Raw genomic sequence first — 23,279 nt, 5'->3', positions numbered from 1 at the left:
AGTTTTGATCTTAAAAAGTGTGTCTCGGTTAACTGAGGTTTGGGTGGAAAGTGCTCTGGACTTAGCCCATATTTGACGGACCAAATTCCCCAGTAAAAATTATGCTGCGCTTGATAAATGTTAAAGTCAGTATTTTGTCATTTCAGTGTGTCATTTCCTTCCCATCTACACACCCACCCCTAGGAGAGTTTCTTGTTTGACTTCTCACATGTTAAATAAGGCTTCTTTTAATTGCTTGCAGCTTTTAATTACTTGCAGGTTGTTGTAAATGAATTAGGTTCCTTCCGTGGTGTTTGGCTGGGTGATTTGTCTCAACACAAATATTCTTTCAAAGGATTATGTGCGGGTTTCTCACCAAAGATCAACAACATTAAAGATATTTCTTATTTAGCAGAATAAATAAGTGAAACATAATTAAATTTTATGAACCATTTAAATTGGTTAATTCTTTCCAGCACCTTTGCTTCTCGATTATGATTCCATGAGCTTTTGCACATTTAATATTCATGAACCAATTCTGTAATTATACCTTTCATGCAGTGCCATTTAAAGGCCCCCTCAGATAAGACTCCCTACATGAGTTCTGCACCCACACTTAAAAAAAAGTCTGTAATGTTACTGCAGACACATGCATGCCTTTTTTCTCCATGCACAGGGTGAAGTAGACAAGAATGTACGCCCCAATACTGCAAGATGGCTCCCATTTTTAATTGTTTGCTGCATGTTGTCTCTTTTATCTGACCCAGTGCAGACATGATATAACTATGGTAAAAGGATAAACAACATGCTGGGACGTAAAACTGTGCTTTGTAATGGGATTGCCTACCATTATTTATATTAAATTTGGTTAAAGGCTGGTTAAATCTTGTTCTTGGGATGCGGGTGGCGCTGTGGTCTAAACCACTGAGCCTCTTGGGCTTGCCGATCAGAAGGTCAGTGGTTTGAATCACTGTGACGGAACGAGCTCCCGTTGCTCTGTCCCAGCTCCTGCCAACCTAGCAGGTCAAAAGCATACCAGTGCAAGTAGATAAATAGGTACCACTGCAGCGGGAAGATAAATGGCATTCCCATGCGCTCTGGTTTCCGTCACGGTGTTCCATTGCACCAGAAGCGGTTTAGTCATGCTGGCCACATGTCCCGGAAAACTGTCTGTGGACAGCCTGAGAGCGAGATGAGTGCTGCAACCCCATAGTCACCTTTGACTGGACTTAACCGTCCAGGGGTCCTTTACCTTTACAGTGGTACCTCGGGTTACAGACGCTTCAGGTTGCAGACGCTTCAGGTGACAGACTCTGCTAAGCCAGAAATAGTACCTCGGGTTAAGAACTTTGCTTCAGGATGAGAACAGAAATTGTGTGGCGGTGGCACAGCGGCAGCAGGAGGCCCCATTAGCTAAAGTGGTACCTAAGGTTAAGAACAGTTTCAGGTTAAGAACAGACTTCCAGAACGAATAAAGTTCTTAACCAGAGGTACGACTGTACCTTAAAGGCTGTATATGTACCAAGCAAACACAGTTTGCCTCAACGCTTCAGCCCCTCTGCTTGCAAAGTGACAAGCTGGTCTCAAGCTCGCTCTCTCTGCACTGGGGATGTGCATGAGATTCAGATGACCACAGAGGTGAAGTGGGACGTCCTGGAAAGATATGTGGCTTGCTAGAGGCAAAGCAGGGTCTCTCTGAGGTGGTACTAGCCAAGTAAAGGTAAAGGGACCCCTGGTCCAGTCGTGACCGACTCTGGGGTTGCGGCGCTCATCTCGCTTTACTGGCCGAGGGAGCCAGCGTACAGCTTCCAGGTCATGTGGCCAGCATGACTCAGCCGCTTCTGGTGAACCAGAGCAGCACACGGAAACGCCGTTTACCTTCCCGCCAGAGCGGTACCTATTCATCTACTTGCATTTTAACATGCTTCCGAACTGCTAGGTGGGCAGAAGCAGGGACCAAGCAATGGGAGCTCACCCCGTTACGGGGATTAGAACCGCCGACCTTCTGATCGGCAAGTCCTAGGCTCTGTGGTTTAACCCACAGCGCCACCCACGTCCCTTTGGTACTAGCCAAAGCAGGGTACTAATCCTTGAAGCTCTTTGTGGTGCCTTGGTGATCCAGATGTTGAGGGGGGGATGCAAGTAAAAGTAATTCCTCCAAGCTTACCATAATTCTACTTGCGGGGTGCAGGGAGAGTGAGGAAGGAGTCGGGAGATTCCTGTTGCGAACAGCAGGGTAAATCTGTAATAAGAGGAGGGTGGTTTTACTCAGGAGGTGAATCCCTTTTCGTTCTCCCTCCTGCTGCACCCAAAAAATCTCCTAAAAACTAAGCTGCCGGTTCAGTAAAGAAACTCTGGCATATGGTTTGATGAGTCTGTCTAGCTTCCTAAAAGAAATACAGGGGTTTTTTTCTCTGTCAAATAAGTCTACTGTTATTTGCCAGGAAATAATATAAATACTTAGGGCTGCTGTTCCCTGTTTTATAGTTTTACACATGATAAAGCAATTGAGAAGATGTCTACAGATACAGGAAAGGCTTTAGCCTCCAAAAAGATGCCTAGTCTTGTCTCCAGCAACTGATGTCCCTATGCTGAAAATAATTTACCATAATACCAGTGCTTTTTTCCCCTGGGGGGACGCAGGGGGACACATACCCCTAAACATTTTGTGAATGTAGGTCTGGCCTCAATATAGGCAAATGAGAGTACCCCTAAAAAAATTTATGGGGGGGGGGAAGCACTGCATAATAAGATTCTAAGATATGTGATATGTATATATATATCTCCCTAGTTAAGGTATTAGGGCATTTCTTCTCACTTAACTATCGCCCATCATTGTTGTGTGTTGGGGAATGAGCCCTTTTAAAATAGAATTATAGAGTTGGAAGAGACCCTGAGATCCTCTAGTCTGACCCCCCTGCAATACAGGAATATGCAGCTGTCCCTTACGGTGATTGAACCTGAAACCTGCAGAGAGGGAATGGCTGTTAAACCAGTGTTAATCTGTGACATAGTTATGTCCTTAAAAAAGGTAAAGGGACCCCTGACCATTAGGTCCAGTCGTAGACGACTCTGGGGTTGTGGCGCTCATCTCACTTTATTGGCCGAGGGAGCCGGTGTACAGCTTCTGGGTCATGTGGCCAGCATGACTAAGCCGCTTCTGGTGAACCAGAGCAGCACACAGAAACACCCTTTACCTTCCTGCCGGAGCGGTACCTATTTATCTACTTGCACTGACATGCTTTCAAACTGCTAGGTTGGCAGGGGGAGGGACCGAGCAACGGGAGCTCACCCCGTCTCGGGGATTCGAACCGCCGACCTTCTGATCGGCGAGTCCTAGGCTCTGTGGTTTAGACCACAGCACCACCCACGTCCCTTATTTATGTCCTTCGTCTCCGTTTAATAAAGCTGGGTGTTGTTCTTGCTTACAGCACGAATAACAAGCCAAGGGAATATTGTCCCAGCTTTGCCTCCTGCAGTTGGCAGCCAGACAAATCAGTGTACCCCCAAATTGTACGTACAAATCTGCTTATCCATCCTAACCATCTATTCCAACTGCTGATGAAATCAGTGCGATTGCAAAGGGAAATGTTTGGCGTCTTGTTTCGACACTGTACCATGGCTTCAGCTTTCTGGAAACCCTCTGGAACTGTTTGCAGAGGAGAGGCTCACCAACGAGCGCCCTCCTTGCCCTATGGCGAATGCCCCGTCAACACGAGCATTGCAGCTTGCAAAGTGGAATAACCCCCCTCCTCCCCGCTGCACACTTTTCTGGGGGTTCTCCCAATCCCCTCTGTAGGAATGACCTTGGGGTGTGGAGCACACTCCCCCTCACAGATAACGCCACAGCTGTCTGAACATCTTGACCTCTGTCTAACCTTTTGCGGTCTCAGTAGTCTTCCGTGTCCTGTCTGTGACCTTTTGTGTCTGTGACCTTTGTCTCCTTCGTCATACATTGTGCAAGGGAGAAATGACGCGGTGGAAACAGATGCCAAAATAACTTCGTACCACCCCACAATCTCGGGACTGGAAGATGTGTAAAGGTCACAGCCCAAAATGTATCTGCCTGGTTTGCATATTGTGTCAATAAAAGGAGCCTCCAAAGAGCTATCTGGCAGCTTGCTTGTGCACAGCTCACCACACTGTGCAAAAGCACACTAGTGGAAGCCCTTGCACAGGGTTTCTGCTGATGAGCTTCCTTAAGTGAATCGGCTGATCAGAACTTCCTTTGGGACTTGGTGCTGCTGAAGATTTTGTGGGGCCCTTCTATCTGCAGGGAGTTGGTTGATTTGGAGGTAATCGCTTTGCCTGAATGTTTCTTTCAGCCCAGTTCAATGGGGGAGAAATGAGGCAGTCTTCACCTTCCCCATCTTCGAACGATCGGCGTCGACAGCTCCGAGCACCAGGGGGAGGCTTCAAACCTATCAAGCATGGTAGCCCTGAATTCTGTGGAATCCTGGGGGAGAGAGTGGATCCGACCATCCCGCTGGAAAAACAAATGTAAGTCAAGTTGGAAGTTTGCTGTGTAGTTGTATGAGAAGGTTTGCAGAAGGTTTCCAAGGCCATGGTGCCTGCATTGCAGATTAGCAACAGACCTTTCTCACCGGCGTCTCTGCTTTGCATTGCAATCACAACTCCTTGACCTATAACGGTGTAACAATTCGGGTATGCATTGCAAACTGGCTAGTCACATACCACATTTTAAATAAATCAGTACATGCTTAAAACAAGCTTTAGGTGGTCACCTAGAAAATGCAACAGGAAATAGCTTTTGGAACATCTGGCGTTTGCAGTGCCAGATTTACATATAAGCTAAACAAGCTATAGCTTAGGTCCCCACTCTCTTGGGGGCCCCCCAAAAAATTTAAAGGGGGAAAAACTGGATGTACATTTCCAAAATATAAGATAAACTTCTTCTTAATTGTATTTCAGTTCAACAATGACTTCAATAAAATACCGTATTTTTTGCTCTATAGGACTCACTTTTTCCCTCCTAAAAAGTAAGGGGAAATGTGTGTGCGTCTTATGGAGTGAATGCAGGCTGCGCAGCTATCCCAGAAGCCAGAACAGCAAGAGGGATTGCTGCTTTCACTGCGCAGCGATCCCTTTTGCTGTTCTGGCTTCTGAGATTCAGAATATTTTTTTCTTGTTTTCTTCCTCCAACAACTAGGTGTGCCTTGTGGTCTGGTGCGTCTTATAGAGCGAAAAATACGGTACATATTTTGTTATGTGCAAATACCTATTAGGTCCATAAATTACCATATAGCATTTATTCAACACAAAAAACAGTGACAATTTGTTGTTGACAAAGGACAGATGGACATATAAAGGGCCCCATTACCTTCAGTAGCTCAGGGCCTCATCAAACCTAAATCTGGCCCTGGGTGTTTGCCATGAAAAGGGTGGTTTTGGAGCATCTCAGGCTGTCCTAAGGGATGTTGAGAGCACAACTGGGTATCAAAAGTGTCTCTCACCCCCTTTTTGAAATCTACTTTGAAATCTATAGTTATCACCCTGGCTTTGAAATAAGCATCTCTTACCGCTTCTGTAGGATTTCATCCAACAGTGACCACCTACATTTTTGCACAAAGCAGGGCTTTTTTTTCAGCTGGAACTCCCTGGAACTCAGTCCCAGCACCTCTTTTTCTAGAAAAAATAGCCCTGGCACAAAGTGTAATCAACTTTAATTTTTTTAAAATGCGACTCTTGCCTTTTCAAAAGTGTATCAAAGAATAGGAGGGCAGGAATACAAGAACACAAGACTGATTCTGGGCACAGTATGTGTCAGGGAACTGCCATCGGAGCATCAGGTGGTGGAGGGACTCAGGGAGGAAGAAAGAGACTCAACAGCTGAAGCAGGGACCAGCAGGGGGAGGAGTGGGTCTCTGAGGGAATGCGAGCAGGAGGGAGGGCTCAGGGAAGCTTCCAGCGAGAACAGTGGGGAGGTATCTGAGTCTCCCATAGGGAGACCCACACCTCGCCGGAAACTGTCACGCCGTGAGTCCAGGAGACGCGTTTCCGTTAAGGAGCTCCTTTGCTGGAAACGCTTCCGCAGACAGCCACTGTCGGACTCTACTAGTGACTAGAGCAGACATGTCTGAGGAGCTCCGTCACACACGGAGGTTTGTGGGGTCGCACAAACTCTGAGGGAGCACGTTTTTACGCACAAGCAGCTAATCAATCCCTAACAGCAGTCCGACAGTCTCTGTACGCTGCCTGTGCAAGAGAAAGCATCATGAGCGAACCAACCGGAACCGGAGGAGCGGGGGCTGGAGCTGGTCCAAGCTTGGAAGATAGATACCGAGCGTTGGAGGTCCAACTGGCGCTGCAGACGGCGAGGCTGGAGGAGAGAAGGGCTCAGGATGCAGACAAGAAGGGGAGAGCCACTCAATTCCCCAGAAAGGTACCAGGATTGGTGCAAAAATTTGGGGGGGACCCCAAGGATTACCATGCCTTTAGGACAGAGATGCAATATGCCATTAATGTGCAGTTCGATGAGTTCCCTGATGAGGAATCGCGAGTTGCTTTCGTAATTGGGCATCTTGAGAAAGGGGCGAGAGACTGGGTTCGACCCCTAATGGCAACGCACAATGACATACTAAAGGACACGAGGAAGTTCTTTCGTGCAATGGATATCATGTTTTCCAGCGATATTGAGGAAGGGGCGGTGCGCAGACAGCTAATGGCTTGTAAGCAGGGAAGTCGATCTGTCCGTGAGTACTGGACTGAGTTTACCATGCTGATTCACAGACTGAGTTGGGATTTATCGGCGGCACCCATTCAAATGCTATTTGAAGAAGGTCTTTCTTCAGCGGTGAAAGACGAGCTGTCACGGAGTCCCAGGGCGGAGTCTATGGATCAGCTGACCAAATCTGCGCTGACCATAGGAGCGCGGCAGGAGGCAAGAGCCTTGGAGAGGCGGGAAGGGAGAGGGGAACGTTGGAAGGAGTTCCGCATTCCAGACATTCCTGAGCCAGCTTTCCCGCCGGCAGAGCTGATGGAAATCGGAACAGCGCGCGCGCGCGCATTTTCAAAAACCAGCGAGGGGGCTAAGAAGGAGGGAAAGGGCCCCCGGAAATGCTATCTCTGCCAACAGCCAGGCCACTTTGCCAGAGTCTGCCCCCAGAGGAAGGAATGGCAAGGGATGGTGGGAGCTGTTGAGGGGGGAGAACAGGGGGGAACGGAGCAGGTAAAAGCCAACGCCTGGTTGCCACAATCGGGGCACTGCAGCCAGGCCAAAGAGCAGTGAAAGTGCCCGTGCCAGAAGCTCCTCGACCTGCTCTAGTGATTGAAGTGTTGCTAGAGCTGCAAAATGGGCACCCCCTAAAAATAAAGGCGCTATTGGACTCAGGCAGCTCCTGCAATTTTATGAGCAAGGAGTTTGCTGCTGAACACCAGATACAGACTATCCCTTTAAGCAACCCCCTGCAGGTGACCACGATTGATGGCAGGGAGTTGTTGGGAGGAGGAGTCAGCTTGCAGACTGTCCCAATGATAATGAGGGTGGCAAGGCACACAGAACTGATAGCGTTTAATGTGGCCACCCTGGGAGGCGCTCCCATTATTTTGGGAATGAGCTGGCTAGCTCTACATGATCCGCTGGTTGGCTGGCATCAAAGAGTGGTGTCCTTTGGTTCAGCACATTGCTTAGAACACTGCAAAGGGGAAAAGGGTTCAGCAGGGGCCCAAGCCACCCTAGCAGGGACTGAAGTAATGGAGAAGGTGAAGGTACCACCACAGTATGCAGATCTCAGCGACGTGTTCAGCGAGAAGGAAGCTGACCAACTACCACCTCATAGACCCTTTGATTGCCAGAACAATTTACTCCCTGGAGCACAGCTTCCCGTGGGCAAGTTGTATGCCATGTCAGACAGAGAAATGCAGGAGTTGCGAGGGTTTATTGACAAGAACCTGAAGAGAGGCTTCATCAGAGAGTCCAAAGCAGCAGGGGGTAGCCCAGTGTTCTTTGTGGACAAAAAAAACGCGGACAAGCCGAGACTTGTATGCGATTTTAGGAGGTTAAATGCAGTGACTGAACCGGTGGCTTTCCCTATGCCCAGAATTGATGATATTTTGACCAGGGTGAGGAAGGGAAAGATTTTTACAAAGCTGGATCTAAGGGGGGCATACAACCTGATACGCATAAGGAAAGGGGATGAATGGAAAACCACCATGTTTACCCCTTTGGGGGCATTTGAATACCTCGTTATGCCATTTGGATTACAAGCAGGCTCAGCGTGTTTTCAATCTTTTATGAACCACGTACTGGGCCCTTTGCTCTACAAGAATTGCGTTGCTTTCCTAGATGATGTGTTGGTGTATTCGGAGAATGAGGAGCAACATGTGAGAGACGTCAGAGAAGTGTTGAGCAGACTGCAAGCCAACAGGCTGTGGGTCAAACTGGAGAAGTGTCGGTTCCATACCAAGGAGGTGGAATTCCTGGGGTACCGCCTGTCAGACAAGGGATTGGCCATGGATCCCGGCAAGGTACAGGCAGTGCTGGAATGGAAAACACCCAAAACCAAGAAGGATGTGCAGAGGTTCCTAGGGTTTGGAAACTTTTATCGTAAGTTCATCCGCAACTTCGCCCATCTGACGGCGCCCATCACTGACTGTCTCAGCAGTAAAAAGAAGTTTGTATGGACGGCGGAGGCGGAGCGAGCGTTTGAGGAGCTGAAAAGGGCCTTCGCCTCTGAAGAACAACTTCTGCATGTGGATTTACGAAAGAAGCTAAGGGTTGAAACAGACGCATCTGACAGAGCCATAGGGGCGGTGCTTCTTCTGCAGCCGGGGAAGGAGGAGTCAGAGTGGCGACCGTGTGCCTTCTTTTCGCGAAAGCTGAACAAATCCGAGAGGAACTACACGGTGTACGACCGAGAACTTCTTGCTATTCATGAGGCGTTCCGGAGATGGAGGCATCTGCTAGTTGGTGCACAACATAAGGTGCAAGTGTGCACGGACCATAAAAATCTAGAGTATTGGAGAACTGCGCGAGTGCTCAACCAAAGGCAGTTGAGATGGGCCCAGGAGTTCTCCAAATTTAACTTTGAGATTTGTTACGTGCCCGGCCCAGAGAATGTTAGGGCGGACGCTCTCTCACGCAAACCTGAATATTTGGAGGGGGAGGGAGCACCCGAAGAAACCCATATCATTCCAGAGGACCGCTGGGTGTGTGGGGCGACTTTGGTGGGGCAAAGGGAATTGGTAGAGGGTACGGTGCAGGATGCATACGCCCAGGACAAACTCAGGGATCTCAGGAGGGAGGAAGACAAATTCGGTGGTTTTGAGGAGAGAAACGGGGCATTGTATTATAAGGGAGCGTTATATATACCTGAAGGGGAATTGAGGGAGAAGGTACTCAAGCAGCTGCACGATAGCCCCACAGCAGGGCATTTTGGGCAACACAAGACCATGTGGCTGGTTACCAGGGAATTTTGGTGGCCCAAGGTCAGGGAAGATGTGCGGGAGTATGTGAGAGGGTGTGAACAATGCCAAAGAGCCAAGGGGGAGAGGCGGGCGCCGGCTGGTTTATTAGAACCACTGCCCACACCTGAAAGACCGTGGGAAGCAGTGGCAATAGATTTCATGACTGATCTGCCAAGGTCTAGAGGGAAAACAGCCATCATGGTTGTAGTAGACCTGTTAACTAAAATGGCCCACTTTATAGCCTGCTCACATGCGGTCACAGCAGAAGAAACAGCCAAATTGTTTGTAGAGAATGTGTTTCGGTTGCATGGCGCCCCCTTGAGGGTGGTTTCAGACCGAGGGAAACAATTTACTTCCAGGTTCTGGAGGAAGCTCATGAGCTTACTGCATGTAGAGGTTAATTTTTCAACGGCCCGTCATCCAGAAACCAACGGGCAGGCGGAAAGAGCAAATGGGGTTCTCCAACAATATTTGAGGTGTTATGTTAATGACAGAGAGAATGATTGGGTGGAGAAGCTGGCGTTGGCAGAATTTGCCTACAACAATGCAGAGAACGTGTCCACGGGGATGAGCCCCTTTTTGGCTAATCACGGGTGCCATCCCAGAGCCTTCCCAGGGGGGGAGGGGGAGAACTGGAGCGTTCCAGCTGCAGAACAGTTCGTTGAAGAAATGGAAGCGATCCATCGCCAGCTCCAACTCAACTTAAACAGGGCTAAGGAGGAATATAAGAGGCAGGCAGACAAAAACCGAAGGGAAGGTGAAAGCATCAGGGTGGGGGACCAGGTGTGGCTGTCAACCCAAGGGTGGCCATTCAAAGGAGGTTGTAAGAAATTAAGACCCAAAAGGCTGGGTCCGTTTGAAGTCATGCAGCAGGTCAATCCAGTGGCTTTCAGGCTCCGGTTACCGAACCACATGAAGCTGCACCCAGTTTTTCACAGGTCGTTGCTGTCACTGTATAGAGGAGACAGTGAAGGGAGGGTCACTAGGGGACCAGCAATGGAGGAGAAGGAACACAGCTACCATGTAGCGGAGATCCTCGATTCCAGGTGGAAGGGAGATCAAGTAGAGTATTTGGTAATGTGGGAAGGGGAACCGGAGTCGGAAAACACCTGGGTTAGGGCAGAGGATGTCAATGACGAAGTTTTAATAGAGACTTTTCATCAGAGGTTCCACGTAAACCTCAGCCTGTAGCGAGGTTCCGAAGGGAATACTTTGCCACCACCGACGAGGAAGAGGAGTTGGAGGGGTTCCCAGATTCTGAAGAGGAAGAGGATTCAGCGAGCCAGGACGACGATCGATGGAGGGAATTGTTCGAGACGTCGGAAGATGAGGAAGATTCGTTTCGGGGTTTTAGCCCTTCACTTCCCAGGGGAGAGGAAATGGGAGGGGGTGAGGGGGGCCCTGGAGGGGAGGTGGATGTCAGGGAACTGCCATCGGAGCATCAGGTGGTGGAGGGACTCAGGGAGGAAGAAAGAGACTCAACAGCTGAAGCAGGGACCAGCAGGGGGAGGAGTGGGTCTCTGAGGGAATGCGAGCAGGAGGGAGGGCTCAGGGAAGCTTCCAGCGAGAACAGTGGGGAGGTATCTGAGTCTCCCATAGGGAGACCCACACCTCGCCGGAAACTGTCACGCCGTGAGTCCAGGAGACGCGTTTCCGTTAAGGAGCTCCTTTGCTGGAAACGCTTCCGCAGACAGCCACTGTCGGACTCTACTAGTGACTAGAGCAGACATGTCTGAGGAGCTCCGTCACACACGGAGGTTTGTGGGGTCGCACAAACTCTGAGGGAGCACGTTTTTACGCACAAGCAGCTAATCAATCCCTAACAGTATGTAATCATTATGCCATAGTACGTTTGTTTAAGAAGTATTGGGCATTGAGAGGACAAAATCCAAACTTTACATACTTGGTCTGAACTATTTGTGATCATCAGGAAGAACTTGGGATTATGGTGAAAAGCTTTCAGAAAACCCAGTCTTGCTAGGTCGGTGCAAAAGGAAAGGATGGGTATTAGGAAAGGGATGGGAAATATGGCATTAGCATTGCAATAGATAGATGCGCACACAAACAACGTTCTGTTCAGAATGGAAGTTCTATAAAAAGAATGCCCCCAGAGTTGCCTGCCCTATGTGTTGTAGATCTTCTCCCGCTGAAATCCATGCGCTTAACTTTTTGTGAATTGTGTCCTCCACGCTTACATTACCCTAGAACAATTATATTGTGAGATGTTTTGTAAACTCAGGGCATGTTTACCCAAATGGTTGATTGCTGTGCGGCTTTTGGTTTCTCTTGCAGATGGTATCATGGCACAATCAGCCGGACAGATGCAGAAAACCTCTTGCGGTTGTGTAAAGAATGTAGCTATCTAGTGAGGAATAGTCAAACCAGCAAGCATGACTATTCACTTTCATTAAAGTAAGTATATATATATATATATATTTAAAACTGTATGGGTGTGACTTAATTTAAGCGGGGGTTTTTTTGGGTTCAGTAAGAGCATACAGAAAGCATTCCTTCGCATCGACACTAGAAAGGCCTACATCCATAGGAATTTTAGAATTCCAAACATCAGCCTGTATTGTTTTGAATGACAGTTACTAGATTTGGTTGTTATGCTCCAGGGACGTGCATAGATTTTTTAGTGTTTCTCTGGCCCCTTTTAACAAAATACGCTTTATCTCTTCTAGCTGCTGATTAAATTGTTTCTGCTCTTCGTTCCTCCCTCCCACCCACCTCAACATTTAATAAAGCCATTGTTTTGCTAGTTTCTCTCTCTTTCTCTCTTCTCTCCCCAAGGCCCGACCATTCTGTAATGAGGCGGCACAAGAATAGTAACAAGTGTAGGAATCCTCAACAGTCCTCCTATAGACTGGCACCGTACCATATGAAAGTTCACCAAATAAAACGAATCTAACCTGTTCTGAATTTTTGAAAATTCAGATCTAAGCCAGTTTGATAATCAGTTTCATTCCTTCCTTAATCCGGGGATGACACATTTCAGGTGATCATCACTACCAGATTTGTTTGGGTGGTCATTAAGCTAAACAATAAGGGATAGGAAAACTAGGACATACTCAACTATTGAGATCAACTATAATATTACATGCCGTAATACAAATATGAATATTGCTATGATACAAATATATGTTGTTGGTGGTGGTGGTTTTGGAATAGTAGCTTTTCAAAGAGGAGGACTGTGTGTGCAGGGAGTTCTTGTTTTGTTTTAATATCGAGGCGCACTCAGCATTAAATTCCCTACCTGCAATCGGAAGTGATACAGTCCTAGGGAGGTTGTACCATGTGATGGTGTGGCCCAACTCTTTGAGACTTTGCTAATAATAATAATAATAATAATAATAATAATAATAATAATAATAAATTTATGTATACCACACCCTCCCCAGCCAAGGCCGGGCTCAGGGCAGCTTACAACCAATAATAAAAACAAGTTGAACTAATACAACTTAAAAACAAGATTAAGATGCAACATTAAAACATTAAACAATTAAAATGCAGCCTCATCACAGGAGGAGAAAGGAAAAAGAAAGAGGGGGAAGGGATCAAATTGACTCCAAGCCAAAGGCCAGGTGGAACAACTCTGACTTACAGGCCCTGCGGAAAGAAATCAGATCCTGCAGGGCCCTGGTCTCATTTTTTAGGGAAAATAGCTGTCATAGGATGTTGAGTGCAAAAAAGCATGAATTGCACCATACACACACACACACACACACACACACACATATATATATATATATATATATATATTGTGCATTCAGGTAGTTTTTTAATCGAGGTCCAGTAACTGGAGGTCTGAGGACCAAGCCTTTTGTCCTTGAGGAGAGTTGACCTTTCCAAACCTGCCAGTGCTTGCCCTCTCCTCTTCCAAGGAACTGTGGAAATGGGAAGCAAGAAGCAGCTGGGAGAGGGCAGGGGATGTGGAGTTGGACCGCATCCCAGGGACTTTGGTATTCCTGCAGAGGAATGCAATGCAGCCAGCTATAGCTGTGACTTCTGCACATTGGCCAGAGTGGTTCCTCTGCCTTACGTGAAGCCTGCAAGCGCCTCCAGGATTTCCCCTACTGAGATGGCTCCCTTACTGTGATTCCCCACATGCAGGGACTTATTCCTGGTCGTGCATTCCCAGATTTTCAGTGTTTATCTTACTGAGCCTTCTGCTTCCGTCATTCTTTGGCTGAAGAGTGAAACAAAAGTGCGGTGTATTTGTTTTGCGTTTACCCTTCTTCTTCCTCTGTGATCAAATTTCCTCCTTACTGGGCAGCAGCCCAATATTTCGCTTTGGCGTCCCTGAAGCCGCTCGTGGAAATCGGCGCTATGCTGATTCTCAGTGGATGGTGTTTTCGTTTTGTTTTTGAACGCGCAACGAATGCTGTTTATGCTCACACTTACAGGTGATGGTCGAGTTTTTTGGGGGGGCGAAGGATTCCACCGTGTCACATAGACTTATTTGCTTAAACGCTGTAGCCCTGCCTTGGGTTTTAAACTGTTTGTATGAATTAGACTGATATGTTTCTGAAAAGCATTGCAGCAGTTAGTGCAGGCCCTGTGCATAGCTTGTAGCTCCCTAAGCCAAATGCAACCAACCAGCCATGTACGGACTTCTGAGCGCTTCCCAAGTCTGTTTTAGTAGTTCCAGGCAGATGGCAGAACCAGGACGTGTACTGAGACCTAATGGGGTGGTGGGCTCTTGTTGACTGGGTGGGTCACAAGTTGTACAGGCCGGATTCAGTTTCTCACCCGCCCACACACCCCAAATACCACATAGCTAAACAGCTGCAGGTTTGTGGTGCTAGTGATGAACTTTTTCTTTTTAAAAAATAGCTCCTCTGTTAGAACAAAGCAAAGCAAAGCTTTTATTATTATTATTATTGAGTTGTTCGGCTTAGAACAAAAGGTATCCCGCCTTTCCCACCAAGTTTCCGAGGTGCCTTGAAGTGTGACAAGATCTCTCCTTTGGTGGTCCATGTCTCTAGAATCAACCACATGAAGAAACCTTTGCTCATAAATGAATCCATCACGTTCCCCACTGTCGCACCACAAAGCGCTCTGATAGTTTTATTGCATGGTTTTCATAGCGCCGAGGCATGTCGGGTGGGAGTCTGCCGGGCTACTGGAATGTCAATAAGAGCTGAAAGGAAAGGTGACTGAGGGGTGAAGTGTGTTAGTAGCTGGGTGGGGAAAGAGCTAGCTTGTATTTTAGACCAGTGAAGCCTTAGAGTGCAAGGTAAAGGTAAAGGGGACCCCTGACCATTAGGTCTAGTCGTGGCCGACTCTGGGGTTGCGGCGCTCATCTTGCTTTACTGGCCAAGGGAGCCGGCGTACAGCTTCCGGGTCATGTAGCCAGCATGACTAAGCCGCTTCTGGCGAACCAGAGCAGCGCACGGAAACGCCGTTTACCTTCCCGCCGGAGCGGTACCTATTTATCTACTTGCACTTTGACATGCTTTCGAACTGCTAGGTTGGCAGGACCAGGGACTGAGCAACGGGAGCTCACCCCCTTGTGGGGATTCGAACCACCGACCTTCTGATCGGCAAGTCCTAGGCTCTGTGTAAGGTAGACTGCTCCAAAAGGCACACAAGGACTTCTGGATAGCAGGTTTGGGGAGGAGGAAGCCTTTTCCTCCTGCATCTTGGAGGGCTTTGGGTTTGAACTGTGCTAGATCGGAAGGTCAGCAGTTCGAATCCCCGCAACGGGGTGAGCTCCCATCGCTCTGTCTCCGCTTCTGCCAACTTAGCAGTTCGAAAGCATGCAAGTGCGAGTAGATAAATCGGTACCACTGCAGCGGGAAGGTAAATGGTGTTTCCATGCGCTCTGGCACTCGTCACAGTCCTCCGTGCACCAGTAGCGGTTTAGTCCTGCTGGCCACATGACCCAGAAAGCTGTCTTGTGGACAAATGCTGATTCCCTTGGCCTGAAGCGAGATGAGCGCCGCAACCCCATAGTCGTCTTTGACTGGACTTAATTGTCCAGGGATCCATTACCTTCTTATGGGGTTCAGGGAAATATCTTGCTTTTTGTTGAAGTTCTCACCCGTTTCTAAGTTACACCTGATCTCCGCCATCCAAGCATCTTAAATCAGCATAAGTAGGTTTGACATCTACCCAACAATGTCTCTGAGTTCCCCCTGTTTCTTTTCTCTCACATATACACTGTGTGTGTGTGTGTGTGTGTGTGTGTGTGTGTTTATTTAAAAAGAAAGAGCTGGAACTGCCCTTGGTGGCACCTTTTCTGTAGGGGTAAACTCTTTCTTCCCACTTCTGACACCGGGTTGCGGAGAGTAAAACCCAACAGAGGGTACATTATGGTTGCCCTCAGGGGACCATTGCAATGATGGACTTTTATAGGAATGCTTCGTCCTATAAAAATTATGTCTCCTGTTGTAAGTTAGAGATTGAACAGGGCAGTATTGTTTCCTGACTCAAAGCTGTTTCAAAAAGGCCTCCTTACCAGCCACGCAGTGGAATTGTGAATATTCCTTCTAATAGTGATGAGATCAAGTGTTTCCATAAATTCTTCTTCCACACACCTGAAGTTCCATGTGAACAAAGCTCCCCAGGCCAGGTAATCTGCGTGGTTTCCAGAGACGTTTCTCTTTCAACGTGGCACGTATGTCGATAATTGCTGATAAGATGTGACACTTGCCGCTTGAATCTTAGGCTGCTTTGCAGAGTGTTTCCAGTTATACAACCCCTTAATCTTCATTCATCTTCATTCTCAAATGAAATGAGGCCTCCTAAGTGCATTTTAATTGCACGCGCTTGCATTCCTCTCCTGTTGCCCTTGCTTCCTCCATGCCTCCGTTCTCTCCCTACTGTCAAAACTATTGTAAGCTCTTCAAGGCAGGAACATGCTTTCTTCAGAAATACTGAAGAAATCCATGCGCCGTGATGTGCAGTATAAATTAGTAATCATAATTCTTTCAGGTATTCATTTTCCCCACCCCCAAACACAATCCTTTCGGGTTTCAGACAGTAGTTTCCTTAAACAGTGTTAAGCTCTGATTATGATCTTACTGGCAGTACAATTGCAAAATATTCTGATATACAGACTTGATAAATAATATGCATTATCCCAGCAGCCCTCTGATCGTTCTAAAATGCTCTTAGTTGCTTTTTTTGTTTGTTTAAACGTTTTTTTGCTCATAGGGGTGCAACTGTGCTTCCACCAACAATTCACAGATTTATATTTGAGCCGCAGGATTTTTCAGTGTATCCAAATTTGCTCAGTGAAAGGTCTATCTTTTGAATGTTCTTTTTCCTCTTTAAGAAATGACTTTCAGTAGCCCTTCACGTCATGGATGGGACATGTCCTATAGGTGACAAGGCTGCTAGTGGTGTCGGCTTGTAGGGGCAGTAAAGAAAACAGGGAGGTTTGAGTTGACCTCTGGGTTATGGCTTTGAATGATAGGTGTTTGTCGCACACAGAAATATTCCTCCTTTTAAAAAGCCAGGAGTCGGTGCTGAAGTTTGCAATTTGCTAAACGTGTAATACTGCAGAGTTATCTTTCTTCCTTTTGTTTGTCTTTGGTCGATTTCTAATAATAGATTCTGACAATCGAGTTGTTGTTGTTTGCTAATTAAGTGTATTAATTTGAATTGCGTCTCTTCTCATTTCTTTCGGCTAATGGGGAAATCTGTGTGCTCTCTCACTTGCCACACAGTGTTCCTTTTGGCTCTCTAGCTTGAGGGCAACTAGGCTAGAAAAAGCCTAGCCTCCCAATTCATTAAAGCCATGAATGACATCTGGAGTGTGTGCCGTTGACTCTCTGAAGGGCTGTATAAGAGTTTAGTTTGGAGTTGTTGTTTTATTAGCCCCAGAGTATTGTCGGTCTCGTCAAACAGTCGCTTAGCTTTACAACAGAACGTGACAAGCATGCCTTGTGATTTCACGAGCCTGGCATTCAGAGAACAAGAATGGCAGTTTGAGTCGTATTTTTAACGAGGGCGAAAATAAAGCCACACGGAGAAGAATTTGTAGAAGGGTGTGATCTCACAGGAAGCCATGTCGCGTGACAGTAAATAGTCGTCCCTTGAGATCTTCTCACTTCACAAATGAGATAAATTCATCCTTTGGCCATAAGGGTAATGAGAGAGATCTTCTACAGAAATGCAAGGAGGTCTTAGCTTTGAAAAATCAACTTCCTTAAAAACCACACAACAGTTTTATTCCCTGTTTTTGTTAAGGGTACTTACCGTAACTGCTGATCTGAATTTCCCTGGAGAAATCTGATCCAAGTCATGCTGACCCAGAATCATGTAAGGCGATGTCTCCAGAATTTCTGGATATATATAGAGGGTCTATATGCGCATGCTCATTGTATCATGGGATTTATAGTGTTGTGGAACCATTGTGGCATATGCAGTTGCATATTTCATGGTCACAACACAATGCAGGATTTATAAGGAATTAGAAATGAGAGCATTGTCGGTCTCTCTCTCTTTTCTCTGTCCCCCAACACCCATTATGTGCCAAACAGCACATAGCTACTGTCTAGCATCATGAACTGAAATTGTGAACATAGATAACAGACAGGTAAACTACTATGTAAAAGTTCATCGAATAAAACTCAGCTGATATGGCCTGATTTCTAGAACATTCTTATCTTGGCCAACCCAACAATCCATTTCAGTACCTCCTTAGTCAGGGAACAACTCATTCCTGGTGATTGTCAATACCAGAACTGTCAGGTGGACATTAAGCTAAACAATAAAAGAAAGGAATTCTTATTAAGGGATTTGTTAAGATGACAAAAGATGGCTTGATACCAAGCAGTTAACATAGCATAAGGATGTTAATATCACTGAATATATAATACTCACTAATAACCATGAAATAAAAGCCTTGTTTGGATACTCAAAAACATGGCAGATTTTAGTAGGACCACATAACTTTTGGAATAAGATTCCCTTGCTTCAAATCAGATGTTCTTTGTCATTTCAATGCAAGTCATGTTTGTGGCGGACTTCCCTTTGGAATGCCTTTTTTTCTCCCTCAGCTGACAAGTTTGTTATTTGGCTTCAGGCATGAAGAATCAGCTGTGGCAATTTCAAGATGTGCTGCTCAACAGTCCAGTCCATGCTTTCTGTGTTGATTTATGTAGTGAGAAAATATTTTTCTTTTCTTTTCTTTGCTCTCCTCCTTCTTCCAAATGGTAGACACGTTCTGTTCCGTTTATGTACACATGGCAATAAATCTTGATTTGTAGCTTCTGGTACCTAGAGAACAAGAAAACATGGCTTTCTTCATTAAAAACACTCTGCAAGCTGACAAAAAGCCTGCATGGTAATAAATAAGAAGGGTAAGCTGCAAGATTCCGCTTTGTCTGCAGTGCATGAGGTAGATAATAGAACCGCAGGATAAACTTAACATCAGTAAGGTCAGGGAGCACAGCTGAGCTATCTGACTTTGACCTCCTTGCATAGCACAGGTCAGTTGCATTTCCTTCAGTCATTTTGCTGCATCAGGCTGGCTTAAGCTGAATTCTGCCAAAGTCATCTTCTGGAAGCATCTGCCATTTTTAGTTCTGAAGGGAAGCTAAGACCCTGGAGCAAGAGTGGAGAAACATTTGCAGCAGCCTGAGAGAATAATAATAATAATAATTTATTATTTATACCCCACCCATCTGGCTGGGCTTCCCAAGCCAAACCGGGGCGGCTTCCCAAAAAATAGTAAAATACTGTAATACATCAAACATTAAAAGCTTTCCTAAACAGGGCTGCCTTCAGATGTCTTCTAAAAGTCTGGTAGTTGTTGTTCTCTTTGACATCTGGTGGGAGGGCGTTCCACAGGGAGGGCGCCACTACCGAGAAGGCCCTCTGCCTGTTTCCCTGTAACTTGGCTTCTCGCAGTGAGGGAACCGCCAGAAGGCCCTTGGTGCTGGACCTCAGTGTCCGGGTAGAACGATGGGGGTGGAGATGCTCCTTCAGATATACTTTTCAGGAGCCGGTGCGTAGAGCAACCAATGTAAATCCTACCATAGTAAAAAAAAGAAAAAGGTAAAGGACCCCTGAACAGTTAAGTCTAGTCAAAGGCGACTATGAGGTTGTGGCGCTCATCTTGATTTCAGGCCGAGGGAGCTGGCCTTTGTCCAGCTTTCTGGGTCATGTGGCCACTTCTAAACAGCTTCTGGCACAACGGAACACCATGATGGAAACCAGAACGCACGGAAACACCATTTACTTTCCCGCTGCAGCGGTACCTGTTTATACTTGCACTGGTGTGCTTTCAAACTGCTAGGTTTGCAGGAGCTGAGACAGAACAACGGGAGATCACCCCATCGCGATGTTGACATGGGAAGACTAGTATGTGCCTTATTGGGAGCATAGAATTTGTTCAAAGATTCTGGGTGCTGAAATGGTCTCCGGAAGGAAGAGGAAGCGGCCAAAAGTACCGTATTTTTTGCTCTATAAGACGTACTTTTCCCCTCCTAAAAAGTAAGGGGAAATGTGTGTCCGTCTTATGGAGCGAATGCAGGCTGAACGGCTATCCCAGAAGCCAGAACAGCAAGAGGCTATCCCAGAAGCCAGATCCCTCTTGCTGTTCTGGCTTCTGGGATTCAGAATATGTTTTTTCTTGTTTTCCTCCTCCAAAAACTAGGTGCGTCTTATAGAGCGAAAAATACGGTAAATTTGAGCAAGTGCTCATACCAGGACAGATGGAGGTTGATGGAGGACTTTGCAAGACTGAATTACAGAAGTGGCCGTGAGGGTTGGTTCCAGTGGTATTTCAGCAGCGTTTTGTGCTAAACAAAACAAAATCACTGCGGTGCTCACTGTAATGTTGGAGTCACAAATTTAACTTGTGGCTGTGCCGCTGCTGGTTGTTTTCGCAGCATGACCACCAGTCTTAAGTGATTCTGTTGGGTCTGATGTTACCCTGGTCATGGCAACAAGCTGCCTGTATGACAAGGCTTTGCTTGTATAAATCAGCTGCCAGCATGACACCATGATAAATCATAGAATCCTAGAGATGGAAGGGGCCCTGAGGATTATCTAGTCTAACCCCCTGAAATGCAGTAATGTGCAGCTGCCCCTTACGGGGATAGAACCTGCAACCTTGGCGTTATCAGCACCACCTTCTAACCAATTGAGCTATCAACGAGTGAAAAAAAAGCATATGTAACCTGAAGCATATGTAACCCGAGGTACCACTGTGGTTGGAACTGTTGTTCTGGGAGCGTCTATTTAAAACCCTGGTCAGGAAACTGGGGTGATTTAGTGCTGCTCTTCTGCCTAGCCTTGGGGAAACGCCCTTTCAGCCTCCTCTTGGAATCAGGGGCAGAATTCTGGCAATTAGTAAATCAGAGCTGACGAGTAGGGAGTGAGCTTCCTGACCACATTCCACAGATGGAAGATGGTATGCCAGGGAATATTTTCCTAAATGATAACCGATAGATCATTCCTCCCTTTTCATCTGTTGCTCACATGCTTCCTCTGTCAAGGAAGTGCAAGGGATATAGAAAGTTTTACTGCAGCCAGCTTTTGAAATGGCAGGCGTATCCCGACACTTGCCGGAGACCGGTAATCAGCATGACACATCCAGTGTGTGGATTATTTAGAGAGATGACCCCTCCATGCCCTGCCATTCATCTTGCTTGGGCAGACTATTCTGTCTTCAAGTGTGCCCGGTACCTCAAAGGTAGAGCATGAAAACAGGAGTCCTTCCTCCTCCTCCTCCTCCTCCTCCTCCTCCTGCTGCTGCTGCTGCCCTTTTATTTGGCCCCAGCAACTGGTATTCAGGGGTAGAGTGCCTCTGAAGATGGAGGTTTCATTTAGCTTTTACGGTTTATAGCCATGCACTGAACTACCCTCTAAATTTGTACAGTTAATGTAAAACCATGGCAGCTAGTAATCATCAGCTCGTAGAAAATGCGCTGCAAATTTTGCACCCTGTGTATTAGTAAAGGTAAAGGGACCCCTGACCATTAGGTCCAGTTGTGGCCAACTCTGGGGTTGCGGTGCTCATCTCGCTTTATTGGCCGAGGAAGCCGGCGTACAGCTTCCGGGTCATGTGGCCAGCATGACTAAGCCTCTTCTGGCGAACCAGAGCAGCGCATGGAAACGCCATTTACCTTCCCGCCGGAGCGGTACCTATTTATCTACTTGCACTTTGTCGTGCTTTCGAACTGCTAGGTCGGCAGGAGCAGGGACCAAGCAACGGGAGCTCACCCCGTCACGGGGATTTAAAACCAAAGCAACTTTCTGTGTTTTCTACCGGTCTTTGGTCTTTTGCCTGGAGCACTTTCCTGTGGAAAGGGGTTATAAATAGCTGTAGAGAAAGTTGTGGCAATCCACTGCAGTAGCAAGGGCCGTGGATCAATCTCAATGTGACTGGTGTGAACATTCATTTATTTATTTTAATTTTTTAATTTTTTTATATTCAAAACTAAAATAAAACATATTATCCAGAAACATATCATCCTTGTCCCCCCCCCATTTTTCCTCCCTCCCCCCCTCCCACACAAAACCCACCCACCCCCACACCCACCCCCCGACTTCCCTCAGTTCCAGTCTTTGGTTTCTCTAAAAATGCTGTTTTCTGCATGTTACAAAGTTGTATAGATCCTCAAACTATTTAGCTGATAATTATCAATAAAAGGTTTGTGAATGTTTATTCAAAACCTGCCAGGGAGTCCACTTCGCTTTGTTTCGTCCTCAGATACTTTGTAAAGGGTTCCCATTCATCCTTAAAGTCACAGTTATCCTTGTCCCGCAGCTTATATGTCAGTTTTGCCAGTTCTGCATAGTCCGTCAATTTTTCTTGCCATGATTCTTTAGTTGGGGTTTCTTCAGTCTTCCATCCTTGTGCTACCAGAACTCTCGGTGTGAACATTCATTTAGAACAAGGTGGGGTGCCTCAGGCCTGGGGGGCCAAATATCCTCCCCTACCTGGCTGCTGGGACTCTCCCCAGGCTACTCCAGTACAGATCTGACCCGCAGAATTGTAGAGGACTCCGAAATCATCTAGTCGAACCCCTTGCAGTGCAGAAATCTTTTGTCCAGTGTGGGACTCAAACCCAGGACCCAGGACCAACTGAGCTGTCCAGCAGACATTGTTTCTACCCTTTAGCTTCTGAAGGTAGCAGGATAACAGCCCATCAGTGCTCCTGTCGTAGCAATGCACCAGCCTGTCAGCTCTTGCAGTCCATTAGAGCAAGTTCCCAAAGGCGTAGTTTATTGAATTTCCTCTCTGTGTTGTCTAGTCAAGTGTCACACTTTGCGGCTATTCCTTCTAGGGCTAATAGGCTTTTGTTGTTGTTGAGATTACTTCACCCAGATAGGAATACCAGTAATAAATGCTACATGGCGGAACCCGCTTAATGAAAATGACGTTAAATGCCCGCAATGGCTCTTCATGTTTTAATTAATATGCTCTGAAGATGGCAGGGTTATTTATAGAGTGGGTAGTTTTACTCCTGTGAGAGGAATCTTTATTCAGAGATACTGGCTTGTCGTGTCTACCAAGTTGTGTGTCCATTAGTTATTACAGCACAATGACTTGCGAAGAAGCTCATCTCACTCACTTAGCTAATATGTATCCCCACAAACAATTAAGTTTCTCTATGTTCTTAACAGATTGATGGGTACATCTTGGTATAAGCCAATTACTATTCCCAGAGCCAATATTTTTTAAAGGGTAGAAAACAGTACCCAAACCATTGAAGTGCATTTTCTTGCCTCCTTTGAACCAAGTGCTCATGGCAAATTATTATTATTATTATTATTATTATTATTATTATTATTATTATTATATTATTATTATTATATTATTATATTATATTATTATTATTATTATTATTATTATTATATTATTGTTGTTATTATTTATATTATTATTATTATTATTATTATTATTATTA

General features: G+C 46.3%; 1 protein-coding gene across 1 annotated transcript in view; it reads left to right on the top strand.

Annotated features, from left to right (window-relative positions):
* Positions 1–23,279, top strand: part of SHB (SH2 domain containing adaptor protein B) — a 171,079-nt gene that overhangs the window by 119,857 nt on the left and 27,943 nt on the right. The window contains exons 4-5 of the mRNA XM_083481847.1: positions 4,305–4,479; positions 11,698–11,817. Coding sequence (XP_083337973.1) covers positions 4,305–4,479; positions 11,698–11,817 — 295 coding nt within the window. The remainder of the gene's footprint in view (positions 1–4,304; positions 4,480–11,697; positions 11,818–23,279) is intronic.

Source organism: Podarcis liolepis, assembly GCF_965112155.1.
Source record: "Podarcis liolepis genome assembly, chromosome: 17".
Lineage (NCBI taxonomy): Eukaryota > Metazoa > Chordata > Lepidosauria > Squamata > Lacertidae > Podarcis > Podarcis liolepis.
The sequence above is the reverse complement of the archived record's forward strand: the minus strand, read 5'-3'. Positions and strand labels throughout refer to the sequence as shown.